The sequence below is a fragment of the Lissotriton vulgaris genome, chromosome 8 (assembly GCF_964263255.1).
Source record: "Lissotriton vulgaris chromosome 8, aLisVul1.2, whole genome shotgun sequence".
Lineage (NCBI taxonomy): Eukaryota > Metazoa > Chordata > Amphibia > Caudata > Salamandridae > Lissotriton > Lissotriton vulgaris.
Genome location: NC_141696.1, coordinates 673,886,878 through 673,909,098, shown reverse-complemented (window position 1 = coordinate 673,909,098; position 22,221 = coordinate 673,886,878). Strand labels below are relative to the sequence as shown.

At 43.1% G+C, this 22,221-nt stretch overlaps 1 protein-coding gene across 2 annotated transcripts in view; it reads left to right on the top strand.

The window, feature by feature from the left end:
• PTCHD1 (patched domain containing 1) overlaps nt 1–22,221 on the top strand; it is a 775,958-nt gene that overhangs the window by 447,077 nt on the left and 306,660 nt on the right. Inside the window, exon 2 of one of the 2 annotated variants that reach the window (XM_086933365.1) lies at nt 12,221–12,881. In XM_086933365.1, the coding sequence (XP_086789491.1) occupies nt 12,221–12,881 (661 nt within the window). The remainder of the gene's footprint in view (nt 1–12,220; nt 12,882–22,221) is intronic. The other variant, XM_086933366.1, reaches the window with a different exon arrangement.

The following is a 22,221-nucleotide window of genomic DNA, read 5'->3' as shown; positions in this document are numbered from 1 at the left end:
TTTTAACGAGGCTTGACTTCGACTAGCACGTGCAGATCAAAGAAGACCCTTTATCTCTCCGGGCCTACTAAATTACGTGCAGTAGCCTGCACCCTGTGAACCATTATTTCTTAACTTAAAATAATATGCTAACACACCACTCTCTGGTTATACAAAACACATCTATAAAACATAGCCTTTAACATATAAGCAAAATCATTGAATAATATTGAATCCATGTTACGTGAACGATGCAATGGTACATTCCGTTTTTATACAGTGCCATGTGGTCTGCACGTTTCTTCAGTTTGTATTTTACATCCTTCTTCATTTAGCAGCTACATAACATGGAACCTGATTAACACATCTAACATTTCTAAGCATTTCCACACATTTCTATATTAGCCCACACTCTATATGTGCTCTTTATCTCTAACAAAGCAATCGTGAGTAAATGCGGATACATATTCTCATATCTCTAGTTACCTTAGCTATCTTTACGCAACTGGTTTGTAAATATGGCGTATTCATACATTTCATTCAAATTGCGCTCTATCACAGGCATGCCCTTGGAAACAGCAGTGCATTTCTAAAACTGGAAGTTTCTTCCAAACATGGCCAATTTCCAATGTTTGTGAATCATAACCTTATTCAAAAAATTGGCAGTTAAAATAATAGCGTAGACAAGTGTTACTTTCTGAATGTGAGCCTATCGAGGAAAATGAAGAGTCAATACAACTGGAGTGGTGTTTGGGAGAAAGTTTTGCCAAGTATACTGTTCGTTTGCTTTTATACAAAATTGCACTTGTGTTTTGAGAAGGCCAGTGAAATATCATCTCATTAATTTTCTCTTTAATTCCGCATTGCAGTGCTTCTAGAAGGATTTTTGGGCGTTTCCTTTCGCTCCTGGCTATAATACCAAGTACTAGAAACGTTTTATTTCTTGTGCCTAGCATGTTTATCATCTGCATGTAAAACATACATTATCTAATATTTTGTTTAAGTGCTGTTGAGACCTGGTCCAATGCGCATGTAGTTGACTAAAGACTCACAACATGACACGTTTCTTTAATTTAAATTGCTGTAAATTTCATTTCGCATTTTTTAAATTTCAAGTAGCAAAATGAGACATTGAATTGAATGACATTAAGTTAAATAACTGTGTTTATCATTAACCATCTGTATCTGAAGCACATATCTAGTTTAGTTCATAATGTTTAAAAAAAAAAAAAAAATTACCACTTAAACATTGAACAGCCCAACTGTAACGAATGCTTTTTTATTGCTGCACAAGCTATTGGCGTGTTAGAACAACCGCAATAAATAACGGGTCTGCTGCATTTCTTGCTATTATGTATCAAAAACGCCCTGTAACTCATGGTAGTATCGCAAAATAATAAATTGTTGGAGCGTCTGGAAAAGATTCAGAATGTGAAAACTGCACTCATTTTGACCACAATTTAAGAAGGCTGCCAATAAAAAACAAGCATTTACAATGCAACGGTTTCGCCTTTGGAGAAGTTAGAGCTATTGGCATTGTAAATGACAAAATTTGTATTTATGTGTTGGTTTTGAAAACAGATAAATGGCATTGTCATTTACATTGCCAATAGCTTAATCTCTCGCAAATGAGAGAACTATTGTACCCTACGGACGAGCTCAGCAGGTAGCAATTACTACCACCCACATACACACCCAGAGCCACACACACACACCCAGAGCCAGCCACACACACCCAGAGCCAGCCACACACACCCAGAGCTAGCCACACCCAGAGCCCCCCACACACACACACAACCAGAGCAGTCACATACACACACCCACTGGAGCAGTCACACACACACTGGAGCAGTCAGTCACACACACACACACACACTGGAGCAGTCACATACACACACACACACTGGAGCAGTCGCATACACACACACACACACTGGAGCAGTCACATACACACACACACACTCTGGAGCAGTCACATATACACACACACACTCTGGAGCAGTCACATACACACACACACACACACTGGAGCCGTCACATACACACACACACACACACTGGAGCAGTCACATACACACACACACACACTGGAGCAGTCACACACACACACACACACTTGAGCAGTCACATACACACACACACACACTGGAGCAGTTACACACGCACACACTCGGGATCCCTCATGTGTAGACAGCGGGTGAGATCGTTGGTGTTTTCAAATATAGAAGAACGGGCAAAATGGAAGACTTTACTAAATGTGAATCCTTCCTAGTACTGATAAGCCTGGCATGTGCTAAGCTCTCAAAATTATGTTTTGAGGAATGAGGGCAGGACATGGGCCCCCCAGGGTCTTAATCACATCGGTCACAACATGAGGCCCTCAGCAGTCTGCTGTAACACCGCCCGCCATTATTGGCTGTTAGCAAACAGCATTCTGGGACTCGTAGTTTTCTCTGCACAACTAGAAGTATGACATAAGAATCACACATAAGCACTCCTGAGTCATGGGGTCATTGGTCTTTCCGTCCTGAACTTTTCACTATCCCACAACTCATATTACTCTGCGCATAGCACTTTAGCACAAGAGTGCAGACAGTCCTGGGCAGTGGGACCCCCTCCTATGTCCTGGTATGCCAGTGTCCACAAATGCTTGACCTCATATGTCAAAGCTCTTGGTAACACTGCACCCCCTGCTAGTCACACGCTTGCCCTGAGATCACTCGATTCTCTGCCCTGCCATGCTTGAGCATCTGATGGATTGCTACTCTCCCATGCGTTTTACTTTCTGCCCTGTATCTCCTATGCCTTATGATGCAACATTCCTGTACTCTCCCGAGCCCTCCACTCTCTGCTCTTTCCTGCCAAAACTCGATGTATGCCACTCTACCCGCATTCAGCACCCTCCGTGGCACTTTGTGCCCCCCCGAGAACCCTTTGCTCTCTGCCCTCCAATGCCCAGAGCTCTTTCACGTCATATGCCCATATCACTCCGTCTTCTATTGGCACAGCTCTATGCCATGCCCCTTGTTCTGCACGCTGTCCTCTCTGCTTGTCACTCACTTGATCCGGCAGTCCATGGTCATCACATCGCGCCTCAGACCCGGCAGATGGAGAAGCCCGTTCAGCCGGCGCCGAAAGCCTCTCAGTTAAGCCGGCGCCCCGCCATGCCCGTCCGAATGCCCGGTGTGCCCAGCTGGCGGGCGGGGTTACGGGAGAAGCGACCGCTGTGACGCTCCCGCTCCAGCTGCTGCCCTGGCTCGCACCCCGTCTCTCTCCCTCCTCCACCTTCCTCAAACCCGGAAGTGCCGCTGCCTGAGCGGCGCGTGACGTCACTCCCGGGCTGCTACACCTGGGCCTGGCCCAGCACAGCAGCACAGACAGACGGACGTGGGAGTCACTCGGGAGAGCGATGCGCCCGGGGGCTAGCTGTCTGTTAAGAGTGTCAGACTTGTGACCGTTAGAGAAAGTGAGCGTCTGTCTGTCAGTGCATCCGGCAGGAGCATGGCGCTCATTGTGATTAAGTATGTGCCCAGACAGACTTAGTGAAAATGTGTGTCTGCGAGTGTCTTTGTTGGTGTGTCAGAAGTGGGACTGTTAGAGTGCAGAGATGCCGAGCTTCCCAATTCCATGCCTGTGTAGCTCACTAGGGCCACGGTTCTTTTATGTGAATGTTGGTATTTACAGCTCGCTTTATCCGAGTATACTTGCTGAATTGTAAGTACCATCCCGCGAATAAGAAATAGGCTGTATCTGTAAGTGAGTGTGTTTACTTTTCAGTGTATCTCAGAGAAAGTGCTCGGAACGCAGATAAGCTCCAGACGGCAACAAGTCAGGTCCTGGGCCGGCAGCCAATCACAGCGCGGCCCAGGGAATGACATCACGGGGGTGTCCCGGCCAGCAGATTCGGGGGCGTGTTTTTCACGCTCTCCCCTTCCCATTGGCTGGAAGGTAAAATTCCAGCCAATGGGAAGAGGAGAGGGCGGGACTTAAAAAAAGACACAGAAACGCCCCTGAATCGCGTTTTCACGGGGAAAGCGTGTTTGACAGTCATCTCTTCCAATGGCTAGCCTCCATTTATGGAGCTAGCCAATGGAAGACAAGGAGGGACCAAAGCCCCATATGTAGAGACATAAGATTTCACCCTGGGCGGAGCACCTGCTTCGCAGGTGCTACGGCCAGGTCGAAACCTAAAAACAAAGCCATCTATGGATTGCTATTGTAGGTTAGTAACGTGTTACCAGGGCCAGCTTCAGCACTTGTGGTGCCCGGTGCAACAATGTTTCTTAGCACCCCCAAAGACCTCCATTTCCACAAATTCTCTTACTACCAACCTCCAAAAGTGCCTTTCTAATTTCCATAACCACTCTCTCTCACATGCATGTCTTTTGTTTTATAGCCATTGTAGGGTGTCAGAAACCTTTACAACATACACACACTGTACAGAGACAATGACTCATACGTATCTATAAATAAGTCTCTAGGAAATTTGACATAAGACAAAGAGGAGTACAATGTGCATGCTTCACATGTCATCCATACTAGTAAGTAGTATGTTTTATATGGTGCTTGGTCTGGAGATGTACTAACACCTAACATTGTGGTTAGGGGTTGGTTTTACTAATAAGGATTGATTTACCCAAATAAACACATTTTAGCAACATTGTGATTACTAAAAATAGAGGAAAAAATCATAACTCTCTAACCTACACCCAGGGCCACTGGAGTTATATGATTCTGAGCCGCTGAATTTTTCGCATTATTATAATTTGCTCTGTTTGCCACATACTTCTTTATCTAATGCATTATCTGCAACTGTTGCTAGCTCAAACAGTTCAAACGTTTCTAAAGACGCAGCACATGTTGACATGCAGTGGAAGGCCCTTTGCAAAGGTAAAGTAGTCACCACTCTGTTGTTTATTGCTATATTTGGGTGTTAAAATGTTACTTTTGCGCTGCAAACAATGCCCAGTGTTAACAAGTGCACAAATGACAAAATAACTATCACAAAATGTGCTGCATTATGCCACATATTTTGCCTGCTACATCACTTACTCAGCCCTCCTATGCCACATAATTCCTGTGGCCCTGCCAATACCTTGCAGTTTGCATGCAGGTCTTTGATGGCAGTTAATAACTAACTGTAATATTATAGGATTGAAATGTATAAATTGCAAGTAACAAAAGCATCTCTCTGACAAAAGCAGTAACCTGCTTAATTAACTTCAATAAATGTACTTAAGTGATCTGCATGGTAAACGTGATTTGCACCAAATATACTAGCCCTGTGCTCTACTTATGAAGCGAAACTTCCACTAGACAAAATACTCTCTTTCTCCAGCAGGCCCATTGTTCACCAGTTATATGGGCTTTTTTATGTTGCCTCAAGATTGCTGAAGGCAAGGAACTCTGCAGCAGGGTCTTTTACATCCAAATATATTTGAAAACTAGGCGTCCCCCGAGATCACCGCCCAACACGGTGGCACCAATCGCACTACCTTAAAGCTGCCCCTGCATATTGCCTAAGCGCTACATTCATATTTAACCGGACACCTCCTGCTGTTAACTTTGCTGTCCCAACAAGCAAAATGCTCCTTCTGCCTCTGGTTAATGATCCATTAAATGGTGCAAGAGGACTCCGTGTTACCAAAGGCAGTATTTCTCTCCCTGGTCTTTTCCTTTTCACGCAAAGTAGAACTGTAGCACTGGCTCCTTTCAACTGAATTAATTGGACTAAAGCACCGGAAAACAATCAACAGTAAAAGGAAAGCCCGGAACTTGAACATATACTGCAATACCTTACTGATGACCGATTCTGTAAATGGAAAAAACACAATAAAAAATATTCTATAGTACCTTAGTGCTACTGAGAAGTGCGGTTTTTCTCCCATTATAATTGCACTGGTGATGAGAAGTGCAGGTGCTTTTCCTTTCAGCTTAAAAAGTGTAGGTATACAGTACTTGTGAAATCCTGCACAATTAAAAAACTGTCATGACTCGACAGGCACTAATTGACAAAATTGCCTGGGATTTGTCATGAAGCTTGAAATCCGGGGGCTAATCACTCATCGCCTAACCCCATATATACCGCCCAGGTAGTTTTATATGCCACCCCTAATTTGCGCCCCGACCTACAGAATTTAAAAATTCAATCGCCTACGCTTTGCATTCTGCGCCCTCCATCTTCCATGCGAACGTAAGGAACCGGAAAACGGTTTCGAAACGGGCAGATCAAATGTCCAAGTGAATAGTTAACACATCAGGGACATAAAAAGAATGTACAGCTGTCCCAAACAGCCGCGGCAAATAAACCGGAAGTACCCGTCCAGCTGCACCGGAAGAAAATATCAGCCATCTGTGAACCGGTAAACTTGACTCAGTGCTGAGTTCTGCACTTAGCCTTATGGTCGTCACCCATTGGTTACCGAAACAGCGGGGCGGGCTAGATGGCACTGAGTGAGAAGGTTTAGAAGTTTAGAGTAGAGGGTTCATGTACCATCCTTCGAATCTCAGACGCTTTTAAGAGACAAGTGCTGAGCAGTGATGGGCTGCCTTTCTCCACCCCGCCCCAAACGGCTGATCAGAGTACTCGGTAGCGGTCTTTACCTAGTGTGACCGTAGGTTCATCACAACTTCTGGGAATGGGAGAGCGTCTCTTTAATGAAAACATTGTTCATACTATTCTTGTTTGGGATAGCAACTCTAATGCTATCTCGCCTTCAAAAAGAAACCCTGTATGTTTTAATTTTCGTTCCATGTTTTAGCAAAGGCAAATATATGTTTTTTATGGATCCCTTGCATCTCTCCATGTTATATGTTCATACATGCCAACATTTTAGGAGAGCAAAGTGGGAGATTAAACAAGTCAGGTCCCGGGCCGTGCTGTGATTGGCTGACGTCACGGGGGTGTCCCGGGCCGGCAGCCAATCACAGCGCGGCCCGGGGAATGACATCACGGGGTGTCCCGGGCCGGCAGCCAATCACAGCGCGGCCCGGGACAAAGGGGCGGGGCTTAAAAAAAGCACCAGAAACGCCCCCGAATCGCGTTTTCAAGAGAAAGCGCGATTGACAGCCTCTGTCTCCCAATGGCTAGCCTCCATTTATGGAGCTAGCCAATTGGAAACAGAGGCGGTCTGAACATCCCTACTGAAAACAAAAGTTTTCAAACTGGGAGGGTGCCCCTCGCCAGGTCGAAACCTAAAAAGGCACTCAAGCTGATGCAACATAATTGTTTGAGTCCAACAGGTATTAATAATTTACAATGTTTTGTGTTAAACAAATACGTATGTGCAATATATGGTGTATCAACTTTTTGGTTAGTAATAAGACCTTCAGAACTGATAGACATTCGTGACAAAATAAAACACTGTCCTTACATAACGACAAGGCCAGACGTTGTAATGTTCAAAATAGTACACCAGCGGCCTTGATGTCCGCCAGTGCCTGTAAATGCCCGAATGGACATCTCCACTAGAAGTGTCATTTGTTCAGTCAAATGCTCAGTGTATTTTCTTTTACCACTGTTAGATGGTGAACTTATCTTATCAGTAAGATCGATATAGACTGGCTTTAATAATAAGTGAAAGAACGGTGAAATATGCACTTACACTGCATCAGATTTGGCGGACCACTGACTTGAAGTTATAAAATAAATACAAAAGACCTTGAGAAATCAATGAACTCAGATCTGAAATAATACACTTAATACAATTTTTCAACCATTGACAATATTTTTTGATTAACACTAAGGCTGTAAACATAATCTAATAGTATTATAAAATGACTATTAAAATATCTGTTGTTAGTTATAAAGTAAGAATCATTGTGTCAGAATGTACTCCCTACTGTAAGGAAATGCAAAGGTTAATGGTGACTCTAATGCTGGCTAACCAGCCCTCAGCCTCTTTTTCATCCTCCCCGGTTACGGCCCAGTTAACATTGGTCAAAACTGAAACTTTAGCAGCTCTCCAGACTAGCATGGAGAGGTGTTAAATAGTCATAATCAGCATTGAAAAAGTTGACTATATGCAGCATGGGCACCTGACTGGTCTGATATTTACTGTAGCATATTGTTAATTAGGATATGTCATTTTTTCTCAGAGGAACCAAACGTTACTTGTGCCCAAACTGCCAGGCCAGCTTTCCTCCAAACGGGAATATAAGCAACTCCAGACTTATTCTGGATAACTTGGCTTCATCAGTGATTGATTCCTATGGCAAAGTGAGCACGAGATTGAAATGCAGTCTAGGCAAATCCCAATGACATTGATCACTTAAAGCATTCCGCCCATTACTTATGTTTAGCTTGGCCCAGAAGGGAGCCTAATGATCTGTGTATCCACCAGCTACAGACGTCGTACATCCTGTGAGGGTGTGGAATCACGCTGTATTTCAAGTGGATGTATCCAGTGAGAGGTTTTTCTCATGGAGAAAGCAAACATACATCTTGATGTGGAGACTGTGGCCTGTGAAACTTCCCTGTATCCCAAGATGAGAACAGCTGTCAACTGCCCAAGGTTCCCAAGTCCAGTGCTCTAATACTTCAGTCTCATTATCATGTTGGGGGTGGTTGTATGCTCTATGTGGCCGCAAGGCCAGGGGAAAAACTGTGTATGATCACTTCCTCCCTTAGTGCAACTTTTGTGTTCTTTGAGGGAACAGGTTGGCCTGCTGGCACATTCCTCTCCAGCCCTTTGTCAAGATCAGGAAGAATGTATCTCATTTGGACACAGGCTGTGGAGCTGGGCTGGGGAGCTCTTTTAACCACCCCTGCCCCTTATCTAGGCCATGCCAGGAGGTTTGGCTTGAAGCGCTTTGGTGCCAAACAACACTCACCAGTTTCTATATCAGTTTGATGGTTGTAGCAAAAGCAATAGGGTTCTGACTGCGGTATTGGGCCTCTTTTCTTGCACTGTATGTTAGGGAAGGGTGTTTGGTGTGATGTAGCAGAAATTATTTTTTATGTGTCAGGGTTCATTATATCACACTTGGAGAGCGCACCCCCATATAATCTTTCTTCGTATTAACATGGCCCAGTTTACACCTTTCAGGTGTAAACTGATCACTGAAGGAAAAGATGTCGGGCAACCAGCAACACGTTTTTCTATGTACTGTGTGTCAATCTTATATGCAGAAACTACTAAAGAGAACCACACCAGGCTTAGCGGGAAGCAGCCACGGCCCGTGGAGGGAGTTTCGGTGGGGCAGACAGGCGGGACGGGGGAGGAGCAGCGTGGGGGGGGGGGTGATAAACACCGGAATATGGATGATTGTAGGTAAGTAAACAATTAAATTAATAAAACGAATTTCGTAGCACGATCTGCATCGCATTTTGCGATGCAGGGCACGGAACGAAATTCGTTTTATTAATTTAATGGTTTACTTACCTGCAATAATCCATATTCCGGTGTTTATCACCCCCAACCCTGCCCCTCCCCTGCGTCGCCTGCCTGCCCCACGGAACTCCCTTCACGGGCCGCGGCTGGCGGGAAGTTAGTCCTTCATCCACTTAGGAATCATTTCCTGGTACAGTGTAAGCAACAGAGCAATGTCTCAAATGTTAATTGAAAAACAAGTTGTGCACCTTTGGCAGTTTGATTCTAGAAAAAAAAAAAGTTGAGAATGACAATTTTAAATTAATACCAGACCAGCCTGGGCTACATATAAGAAATCCTGTTGTCCTTTGCAAGGTTTGAGAACGGCAAAAGCTTATTTTTGACCCTCTATAATCTGATTGGTTAGGAGGAGTGAGCGTGTGCTATGCTCTGATTGACCTATGGGCGCTTACCATAAAGCATATTATAAATTTGTTTTAAAAAATGAATCCTGGGGCCACGAGGAGGTGTGGTGAATGCACACCACTCAGACAAGAGACCTGGGCACAGCCAGAAGTGTGGAAAATGCCCATAATCATGAAACTAGATAAAAATATGACGTGATTCCTGATTCACAAACCAATCAGAACAAAAGAAAACAGAGGATGTGAATATCCTTCTAAACATGCAGTGACCTGTGAGCTTGGTAGACTGTCTAAAGTGGCTTTGCAGCTATATTCCTGCTTTGCTGTCTGGAATGCCCTTAGTGCAATAAGCATGGGGCTTATCGGAAAGTGACGTAGGGAAGTGCCACAAGTCTTCCTGCTGCGCTGCCCTACGACAATGAGAAAGGGCAGCAATGCAATGTATTTATGAAACACTGTGCATTCCTGTCCTTACCCCCTGCGCTGGCACACAAATGACTGTCTAGCACCAACGCAGGCACACTTGCACCATAGTGCAAGGGTGTCGGCGTTGCATGCAAGGTTGTTTTTGTGCAGGAAAGGGCCCCTCCCAGCAAATAAACAATACAGAGAGGTGTTTTCCTCTTTCTATTAGTTCTGCATTGCAGCACACATGGAACGGGAAAAAATATTTCTCCTTGTTACACCTGCTCTGGAAAGGTGTAAGGTTTTCGAGCTGCCCCAGGTTCACGTGATTAAGTAAATCTGGGGCAGCGTCAAATCCATGGGTGTTGCATGGGAAAACGCACCACAACACACATAAAACGCATCCCAGGCGCAGAGTAAGGCAACACAGTGACTTGTGCTACTTTGTCTCGCTCAATATCTATGAGGTCATTCAAACACATGCAGGGTGGCTTTGCGTGGCCTCATAAATATGTTTGAGAGGCTTGCGCCGCCGGAGCCTCAGAAGACGAGACACTCCGGCGGCACAAGCCTCGCATAAATAAGCCCTATGGTGTAAAAAACGTCACCTTATCAGCAAATGAATGTGACTTTTCAGGAAAGATTAGCTCAGAAGAAAGAACTTGAAAGCAAGCTATGCCGTTCATTAACCTGCCACTGTCCTTGTGGCTATTATCCAAAATGGGGTAACCCAAGAAGTCAAAAGACCTTGGTGTTGTATACTATTGAAATACAGTGGTCTTCAACCAATAATTTCACTTTAACTGAATTAATCAATACATGTTCAATATTGCCACACTGTCCTTGTGGCGCCAAGCCTAAACTGCAGGTATTGCAATGAACTAGCAATGCCAGTTTGATATTACAAATGAGCAGAGATGTTACAACCAGACTGCAATGAGGGAATTAGAGACAGCATGCTCACAATTATTCCAGGATTCGACTTATCACACTGTAGCAATTGTGCCTCATCCAATAATAATATTATAAGTCAATATTTATGTTAATGATGTCATGATATTTAGAGGGATCAAAAGGTGGAGAAAAGAAGACCGTGTATTTCAGTGCATTGACACAGATTACTTACAAAACCCGATTTAGTGAAATGACCATGTTTACAATGAACCTATGCTGTTTCTTTGGCAGTTAATGCTGTGCATGTCTCTAGCAATTATGTTACACCGATTTAGACAGAGTCGAAAACAAAGGGCCCAGACCATGCTTCTTGTAGCAGTATTAGGTGATGACAAACAGCCCTCTCTATCCACAGTAATTAGAAAGTGTGTATTTTTTTTCAAACCACCAGCAATTTCCTGGATAATAAAATGTGCTCTGGGATAAAAGTTAAAAAAAATGATAAGCAATGCCTTCTTTATGCTTGTCTTTCCCTCATCCGTGATGGTCAGAATTTGCATTGAATCCTATTCCTGTGAAAGAACGTTCCCGAGTCTCTGTAGTTCGTGTTTCTAAATATAAGCACATCGTATTTCATTTGCTTAAGCATTCGTTATTAAGCCATTCATTCATGCATTCACATCTCCTGTGTGGCGATGCGCGGCAGCAAGGAAAGGGAGCGGGGCGAGGGAGCTGCCGAGCCGCAGAGAATGTTAAACTGCCCTTCAGAGGATGACATGCAAAGGAGGATGAATAATTTATTCGGCCTGATATTTGTCAGTTTCAGGGCTCGCCCGCAGTTGTTGTGCTCGCAGTGGCTCGTCTGTGAGTAATTCTGTTGAGCAATGAGAACTGCTGCCTCAATTTCTTCCTTAGTTTTTATAAAGAATGAGCAGAAGCTTAATTTTGCATGTGTGCACGACACATTAGAGGAATACAATTTATTGAGTTATCCTTAGTCAGCAAATAGTTTCAACATCTATGCGCATTTCAAGATCATGCCTACAACCTCTAGAAGGAGTAAGGCAAAGTGTAGCTTTTAATGGCTCAAATATTTCAGTCTTGGCAAGTAATATTTGAAAATGAAGCACTGAATTGACACATCCCAAAAATCAAAAGATATCTAGCATTGACCGAATGTTTTTTCTGTCCCTTTGTGTCTTGCAGTTGCACTCGGCGGTGACCAGGATCCAGGTACATAGGCCGGGCTTCAATTACACCTTTGCCCACATCTGTGTCTTGAGCAACGACAAGACATGCATTGTGGATGATATTGTGCACATTTTGGAGGGACTGAAGTCAGCCCGCTCCTCCAACCGAACAACGTTCATCATCACCTATCCGATCACCCAACTGAAGGACGGCAGGGAGGTGTACAACGGGCACCAGCTGGGCGGAGTCACCATTCACAGCAAGGACCGCGTCAAATCCGCGGAGGCCGTCCAGCTCACCTACTACCTTCAGGCCCTCAACGTTCTGAACGACGTGGTCGCCGAGAAGTGGGAGTCCATTTTCTGTGACACTGTGGACCACTTCCAGAGGGCCAACAAGGAAGTCAAAATGTATCCCTTCACCTCTGCCTCACTGGGGGAGGACTTTCAGAAGACCAGCGTTGTCTCTCAGCGCTACCTGATCACAAGCCTGGCCTTGGTGCTCACCCTGGCGGTGCTCTGCTGCTCCATGCAGGACTGTGTCCGCAGCAAACCCTGGCTCGGCCTCATCGGTCTGGTGACGGTGAGCCTGGCCACCCTGACCGCAGCAGGGATCATCAATTTGACGGGCGGGAAGTACAACTCCACCTTCTTGGGCCTTCCTTTCATCATGCTGGGTAATATGCAATTTTTTTTCACTTGTTTAATTATGTTTGCTGAGAGTTGTTAAAGATGATCAGGGAAGGACATTTTGTCACTCAAGCAAAGGCAAAATGATAGCAACATTGCATTCTGGCAGAGCGTTCCTTTTTAAAGACATTATCATTGCAAATTACTCAAAGTGTCCCAGACAGTTACAGCTTATACTGTTTCAGAAACAAGTGACAGTGCTTCAAAAGTCTTTTCCATTGAGTGAAAAGCTATGCGAGATATAATCTGCGATCAGGCCATGTCAATCAGGACTGTTTCACGCCAATTCAGGTCTTGTGTGAGATCTATGGAAACCTTGTAGACATGACCATGGGTCATCCTAAGAGATTATTGCCGGCAGTATTTACATTTGAATACATCTCTACACGTGTAGTACAATACATACTTCTCACAGACATATCTGGATTCCAGTTAATCAAAAAAGGGAAAGTTATCGTACATTTTAAATTATTTTTACGAATACTCTACCTTTGCCAATGTCGCATGCTCTTAAATTTAAGTGAAGTAGTCAATGAATCAATCAGGGGCTTGTAAAGCCTGGCTACTCAACCTTGAGGGTCTCAAGGGCTTTGGGGAGGGTGGCTGCTGGGCGGACTTGATGGAGGATCATTCGAAAAGCCAGGTCAGGAAGTCCTTCCTCAAATGGGTCAGTGACGCTGATTGCCTGAGGTGAAGGGGCAGGGTGTTCCTGGTCTTGGCGGCGAGGTTGGAGAACAATCTTCTTCCGGTTCTGGTCTTGTGGATCCTGGGGATGGCAAGTTGCGGGCTTCGGAATTGTCTGGTGGGTATGTGGAATGTGAGGCGGTGGTTAAGGTACGTTTGTTCTTAGCGGTGTAGGGCTTTGTATGTGTGAGTGAGGAGCTTGAAAGAGACTCTCTTGTTGACTGGGAGCCAGTGGAGTTGTTGGAGTTTGAGAGCAAACTAAACTTATGTACCATAGATGTGCCATACTAGCTCAACTGCTCACTTCAAGCTTTGCCCATGTTTACAGCTGCAGGAGGGGCAAAGGTTAACCAAAGGGAAATGTACTGCTCTCAAAACAATAGACATGCACCTCTCCACCACAGGCACCCTCTCCCACAGCTCTATCACTCACTATAGCAGCGTGTTCTGCACAACTGAGTATACATTTTAGTGAAGGGTATTAATGGGTGGATGGTGGAAGCCGTCTTATCAGAGGACAGAGTGAAGTTTATGAGTAGAAGAAGATCTCTCTATTAACAACCAGGCAAATAATATTCCTTCCCTGCACTGAAACATTTCTATGAATCCATAGGAATGGTGGTAGCAACTCAAGCCTTGATTAACGTGTCTTTCTCTCAACCACCATTTAACCAAGTAACATACTTGTCTACATCATTCATTCTTCAGAGAACACCGCAGATTATTCACCAGTGGGGGCATGAAGTCATTCACTTGGAACCTCAGGGGGGTGATCAGAAATTGGTCTTTCTGGTGATCACATAGAAAGTATTCCATCTAGTCCCCTTTCCCAGTGCCTTGAGACCCTCATGGGTGAGTAATGCGCTTAATTTCCCGATTGATTGATTGAAGGTAGAATGAATGCTGTCATGCTTTATCAGGAAGCATCATTAAATCATCTTACCACTTTGTAGCTGATATTCCTTAAAAATCTACTTCACAAAATATGGAGTTTAACTAAACATCGACAGATATATTTGCATGACAAAAGAACTGTACAATACTATTACTACTTATGTATGCTTTGGACAGTGGGGGCGCCTGACTTCACAGTTTTACCTGAGCAAGAAATTCAAACAGGCCTGTATATTTTCTCTCCCCTTATGCACGTTCTACATTAAATATCTTTGTGAATATGCAATGAGTGAAACGTGATATGCTGAGATAAAAGGGGAAATGATTTAGCATTTATTAAATTCCAATGCATTACATTTCATAATATTAATAATCCATACTTGTAAAGCGTGAACATATCTCCCCTTAAAATTTCAAGGTGCTGGGGGCCCTCAGGGAGATTAAGTGAGCCACTGTCCAGATGCACATGATGCTGAGCTGCTGCTAGCGATCGAACCGTGAACACTGAGCTCCAGAGTAAGTCGCTCTGGCCACTGTGCCACAACTCTCCCTTGATGGCAAGAACAGGGGCCACCCCGCAGGAACAGTCCAGTAAAATGTGAGAGTATTAGAATAGAAAATGAATTATGATAAACTGAGGGAGGTCAAATATAATGACGTGGTGCAAGCTAAAGAGTAGTCAGATGAGTGGAAAATTATTTTTGGGAGGAAAAGATGTAGAGAAAGACATTAACTTTGCACTATCTGGGAATGACTCTGAATTTGTTCATCATCAGAGGGCCCTTAGGTGTATTAAGTCGAGAAAGCAGCTGAAATGATAAGTGCATTGTTTGCAAGCAGGGTACCAAAACATCTTTTCAAATTTTAATGTATAGAGTGCTTTAATCATAAAGGAATAAGTGCCTTTTCTCAGATTCCCGCCAGTGCCAAATGTTGGGGTTGTTGCATACCCTAACATTAGTCATCAGTCCTGGTGGGCTTCTGAGAAAAGGCACTTATTTCTTTACAAATTAAGCACTCTATACATGTCACTTCATGCCTCTTTCATCCTCTAAAATACCACCACTTGCCCCTCCATATCTCACTTTTCTGGGATTCTTGTCATCTCAGATTTGTCTTTCTGCCATGGTACTTCCGATTTTCTTTTCCTCTTTCTTTCCTCTTTTCAACGTTTCTCTCTCTCCTGCTGTAGGTCAAAATCTGATTATGACAAAAAAGTGCCAGTCCCCAAAAAAGAGTGCTGGAAGGCCCCACCTACAACTACCACTTCAAATTAAGCACCCAATATATGAATAAAAATCTTGAGCAAATTCCTCCACACTGCAGAACTCTCTCCAGCGAAAGGCTCTGAATTGTGAATATCGAAAAAGAGATCCTGAGGTAGCATGTTTTATCTCCCTAGCATTCCAATCAGCCATTTGTAAAGTATACAGTGGTCATACCTTTTTAGAAGAGTCATTAAGCAAGGTAAAACTAAACCATGCTATTACACAGTGTGCCCCTTACAACTACAGCCTCACTCACCGTCTCAGGCAAAGTTTGTGGAAACTCGTTGAGTATATGGAATGCAGAGATAGATTAAAGAATAAGCCAGGGGCATTGGTGGCCCAGAATCATCAAATTAAATAGTTCACAATCCACCGCATAAAACAGACATTAGAACTGCTATAGGGAAAGAAAATAGCCAGCAAGGTAAAATCTTTTGAATCACATTCCTTGGCCAGTGCTCTTTGAGAGGATATAAATGGATATCTACAAGATCTAAAACTTTGCATTGCATTTTCTGGGATGCAATGAAGATACAGACAATACAAAACAAAAGGGCGACCTCCACCATATGCCCTTGTTGCCTTTGGCATGTAGAGATAAAGAGGAAGCACTTGATAAAATTGATGCAGCAGCTGAGTGTAGACGAAGAGCGAAATGAACTGTATTCAGCTCAAAGATAATAAAGAAAGCCGACAGTCCCCAACGATATGTTTTTTTTCCATCTGCTAAGTGCTGAAAATTCATAAACTCCAAGGCTCAAGCGTGGATGCACGAAAAGCACAAGCCCATTGGCTATATCTTTTTTTGCTGTTGTAGGATGTTCCAGTGGTATTGTAGACTGTATTTGATCATGACGTTTTTTTCTGATTTATTTCTTTAGCGTATTTGTGGAAATGATTTTTCTGGTACCCTCTTTGTTCCTGACGTTTTATTAGTTTCTCTGATTTTATTCAGCAGAGATCATACTCCCCTCAATTTCGTCCAATGCTCTGTAATTCACATTTGGGAGTATTTCTAATATTGTTGGGATAAAAGCTGTCTGCTCGTAGAATAGCATTGTCAGCCTTGGACTTTCTGTAAAGTTTGGTCTGTAATCTGCAGTAAATCCTATAACAACAAAATGTAGTAAGTGTTTCATGAAATATCACAAAGATCACTCCCAAATCAGAAGCGTCCTTAAAAAACATAGGTATCTGCTCATAAACAACCAGCCATTAACCAGGATACAGCCAGCTACCTACAAATGATTTTGTGCAGAGCCAAGAATCTCAAGAATTTGCTTTGCAAATCTGAATTTATTGACAAGAGAGGATCCCAAAGTACCATTCTAGCTAAACCTTGTGGGTTCTATACATGCCATAATTGTGGAGCTTCTAAACTGGGTCGTAATATAAGGAGTCTTGTCACCTTCAACAGCAATTAAATAACAGATCATGGATTTGATCAACTGTAAGAGTACTTACATTGTTTACATAATAGAATGCCCATAAACCAACTTTATGTTGGCAGCATCGTCAGACCCTTATGCGTTTGGACTTTTGAACACTATTGTAATGTTCACAAACCTGAAACTGATCCCCAACTTACTGAACACTACAATCAATATCATCCGAATCAGAAAGCGTTCACCTTCTTTCGATTAGAACACTTAAAGGCACTTTCTCCATGAGCTAGCAGAGAACTCCTGATGAGAACAAGAAAAAGCTCATACCTACGTTGGGTAGCACAAAAACAGGTTTGAAAAAAGATGCAGAGAAGCACTATTGGTTAAAAGAAAATGCCTCACCCCCATAATGATGAGGAATAGACTCCATTCTCATTTCCTTTACAATTTCTAATTACGCTGAGTGTGAGCAGGAGACTCTAATTTGACAGAGGAGAATCATCTTTAGTCTATCAAAGATTATGCTACTACAGTATTTTCTCGTTTTTGCCAACCATGTGGAAAACTGTTTTGTTAGATTTATTTGGTGTAACAATTGTTGTTAAGGAATTTGACTTTACACTCGTTTGCCACAACCGATTTTGGTCTCACAGGTCTTTGTTATGTTATATAAAACATTAGATTCTTTTTATTGAATATAAACAGGCGAAGCTTGTTCTAAGGAAGCATCGATAATTCTACCGCCTTGTTGCATCTTCCTATATTTACCATAATGAGGAAAACTGTCTCATAAGTCTAAATTGTTAAAGAGTTGTTGCAATGAAGATTGACATTTTTTCGTTTTATATAATGACGAATTGGTATATAGTTCTATTACAATTATGAAAGGTAATCAAAGTAACGTATGCAGTTTGCGCATGATGAAATGAGCATTGATGTTCAACTTGACTCGTTCAAACTAAATTTCATATGGTAGGTGACTTCTTTCACCTTTTAGTGACTAATCGTCATAACGTATATGTTGGTCCATACCATGCTTCTTTTTAATTCTACAGGTCCACATTATGATACTAATTACTTGTATGTGGATCATACAATGTTTCTTCTCACCTTTATGATACTTATAACTTTAACGTAGATGAACACACATGGATACATAGATCCCTACTTTATCTAAAATGAGAGCGCCTACTACACTTAGTCTATGCTGCTATTCATTCACACGGATTGCCTACTACTTATTTTTATTTTTTATTTTTTTTGTCTTCCAATATATTCATTCTGCTGGCCATGGTTAAGACAGAATTGGTTAGTATCTCCCATTTTTAACCATAACACTTTAATCAATATATTGTCCGATCTAACACAGTACACTAGTATCTCGTCCAATAAACACTTTTTACACGTTGCACAAAATTCCACATTCACATAGTGACTTGGTTTTTAATCGTTTACACTTTGGCTGATTCACTACAAGATGGACAGCCTCTTTCCCTGGCTTTTGTAGTTACAATATGGCCGTCTGCCTCATGATCTCAGACTCACATGACCTGGGTTCTTGTAGTAATCACACTACAAACTGGTTTTAACAGGGAGTACCTCCCTGGGGACCGCAGAGACTTTATACCAATAGACCAAAAACCGATAAGGTAAGTGCCGAGTTTCTCTATCTCTTTCTGGCGCTTCTTTGAGACGCTGAGCTGCAATAATGCGATGCCTCCTTACTTTCATCATGGACTACCTCTATATTACTACACCTACGAACAATTGTGATCTTCTCAGTACGTTACTTCTCTGACTGTCTAATTTTCCAAACACATTTCCACAATCCACTGTCTATTGTATTTTTATTTGTCTTTCAGATACGACCAGCTTTAAGTAGTAATGACTACAAATTAATTGCAATGAAGGGACATTCACTTGTGCCCTATGTGACAATTACTACTCATGCCTATTTATTTCTACGTCCTTTTCTCTTTGATTTTTCTTTTCTCTAACCCGGATACCGATATATTTCAAACATAGTTGTTCCAAGCGTTCTATGGGATCTCTTTCTGATAGAGGCTTTTGCATGTATATTTTGTCATACAATCCATTACAATCCATTATGATCTGCTTGCTTAGTAAGAACTCAGGGTTTGTCCAAATTTTGTTCCAGCATGTAAGTGGTTTAAGTTCCAACCTGTCTCTAATGCGGCTAACACCAGTTCTTCATGAACAATATGGGACGAAGTGCTTTGCGGGACTTTCAGCAGCCGCCACAAGTATTTGTTCTCTCCAGTTTGGAGATGTTGCGAGTCAATAAAACCCCAGACCTCACTCTCGTAAAGAGTTTTAGCACAGCACATAGAGTTATACAATCTCAGGATTTGTTCCGGTGACCAACGACCCAGCCTATGCGCAAAATTCATAATTGCCCCGGAGCAACTAGCTAAGGTGCGGCATTTCTCTTCTACCAGGGCTTTAAAACTAAGACGGGTATCAAATAGTATCCCCAAATATGAGAACGTCTGCACCTTTTCTAAACGGTGAGAGACAATCATATAATTATATTTCGTTTTTGGAGTTTTCCCCACTTCCATAATATATGATTTTGAAAGATTGGGGGACAGGTCTATACTCTCCATAAAACGCACAAAACCATCTATCAAACACTGTAGCCCACGAGAGGTACGCGCGAGAAGCACTCCGTCGTCTGCGTAAAGCAGAACGGGGATCCTTCTCGTATATCCTTGGTGAGTCCACCCCAAGAGCACCTAATGCCTGGTCCAGGCCGTTTTATACAAAGTGAATAAGAAGGGGGCCAGAATGCAGCCCCGTCTTACCCCTCTTGAGCATGGAAAGGGAATGGTGGTGCTCCCCTCCTCATTATATCTGACTTGGGCAAACGTGTTCCGGTGTAATGCTCTTAAAATGTTTACCAATCCGGGATCCACACCAAGAGCCCCCATTAGTTACCACAATTTCCTACGGTTCACCCAATCAAATGCTGCTTTCAGGTCCTTAAAAGCCAAGTACACAGTTTCTTGAGTGGCAATGGTGTACTTGGCTACCAATAGGTATAAATTAAGGCATTGGTCGGTAGTTGACCGTCCTGGTCTGAACCCATACTACATGTCAGTGATTATGAGGTGTTCAACCTCCCAGTCCATTAACCGGTTGAGGATGACCCTACCTAATACTTTCACTGTCACGTCAATAAGAGAAATAGGATGGTAACATGATGGGGTGTACTTATTTCCCTTTTTAAAAATGGGGACAATTGTAGATGTGGACCAAGGTGCAGGCATACCCGATTCCACTGCTGCATTAATGACCCTAGTCAATATGGGTGCCCAAAGTTCTACCTGACTCAAGAAAAGATCTGGGGGAACCCCATCGGGACCCGGTGCCTTACTCCTAGTCAGACCTTCAATGCCTGCCTTTATCTTGCCCAAGAAAAATATTGTCTTGGTGATTGTCCCGCCCCCCTCCTCTATTTCTAGTTGATCCTCGGGGCTACTGTAATTTTAGAGGCTGTGGAAGTGCTCATACCAAGATTCTGGCAGGATTTGATTTGCTACCTTTGATTTATTTGCGTCTTGTAAGCAAGGGTCATTTATAACTTTCAAAAAGGCAGTCGAGTTCTTAGACTCGACCGCTTCCCTCAAATTCTCCCATGCCTGCTGTTGCAAGGAGGTTTTGCATCGATTTACTGTCTGTTTGTAGAGGGCCCTACATGTGGACACCCTTGTCTTATCTTTTGGGACAGCTTTTGGAGCTGACTTCAGCTCCCTCAGGGCAAAGGAGCATTGATGGTCAAACTACCTATGATCCTTCTTTCCATTTTTGTTAGTTCTACACCTGAGTAGGCCATCAATATATTGGGTGACGCCCTCAAAGGCTTTGACCAATTCTGCCCTATCCATTGTTAGATTTAAGCACTCCCAAAGCTGCTATTCTGTATCAGCCATTAAGGCTCTATAAAAGGCTTCACCCTCAATCTGGGACCATTTGAGCCTCCTCCCTTGATCAGTGGCACTTATCTTGCCACTGACCCCCATTTGTACAGGGTTCTTGATTGGGTTTAGGTCCTTAAGTAACATGACCAAAGGATTGTGATCACTAAAAATACTTACATGTATCTTAAAACTTAAGATACAACGCTTTAGCGTGTTGGAAACTAAAATAAAATCAATAAAAGAATCACAGCCTCTACCTTTGAAATTTGGATGGGCCAGTCTTTCCTCCCCTACTGTAATCAAGTCCATAGTGCGCATGAGAGCCTAACACCTTACTTAACTCCCTTCCCTCCCTTGTGTGCTCCAAGTGTGGGCCCTCCTCCAATGGGCAAAAAGACCAATCCCCCCTACTAGATATCAAATTTGGGCCCAGGTGGCAGTTAAAGTCAAAGAGTAACACCAACTGGTACATCATCGCCCCTTGGTCTTGAATACCTGCCACCCTACACTCCAATTCGTTCAGTCTTATTGTGTTCTGTCCCGCTAAAATGGCATTATGAAAATGTATAAAAATTAACTTATAGCCCTTATTACGAAATCTAATCCCCTGCATAAAATCTGAATCCCAACCCAAATCATCCCACCTCCCCTGTGACCTCAAGTCCACGTATGTAATCAGGCCTCCCCTTGCTCTTCCAGCAGCTGCCTTCCGTGCTGGTACAAAGTACATTTTATAACCTTCTAAAGAAAGCGCACTACTAGCCACCTCCCACGTTTCCTGAAGGCAAATAACCTGGAATTTCTTTATGTAAGCTAGCCATTCAATGTTTTGTATTTTAGCTGAAAGACCAGCTATATTCCAGGAAATTATCTCAACATTACCCTGTCTGAGGACGTCTGGGCTCTCTGATATGAGGCCAAGATTAGGACTGAGAGATACATTAGCTACTTGGGTATTCCCATCAACAGCGGGCCCACTAGCCTCCCAAGGTAGAGAGGGTATGATAAACTCATTAGCCTTTGACATGACTGTCTCTCCCGTGCCTACGTTAAAGGACAAACTCTCTAATCTATGACCTCCCTACTTGACGTGCTCCTGGCGAGTCAATCTATGTCATCTAGGGCTGATACTTTATTGACAGGGGCATACCGATT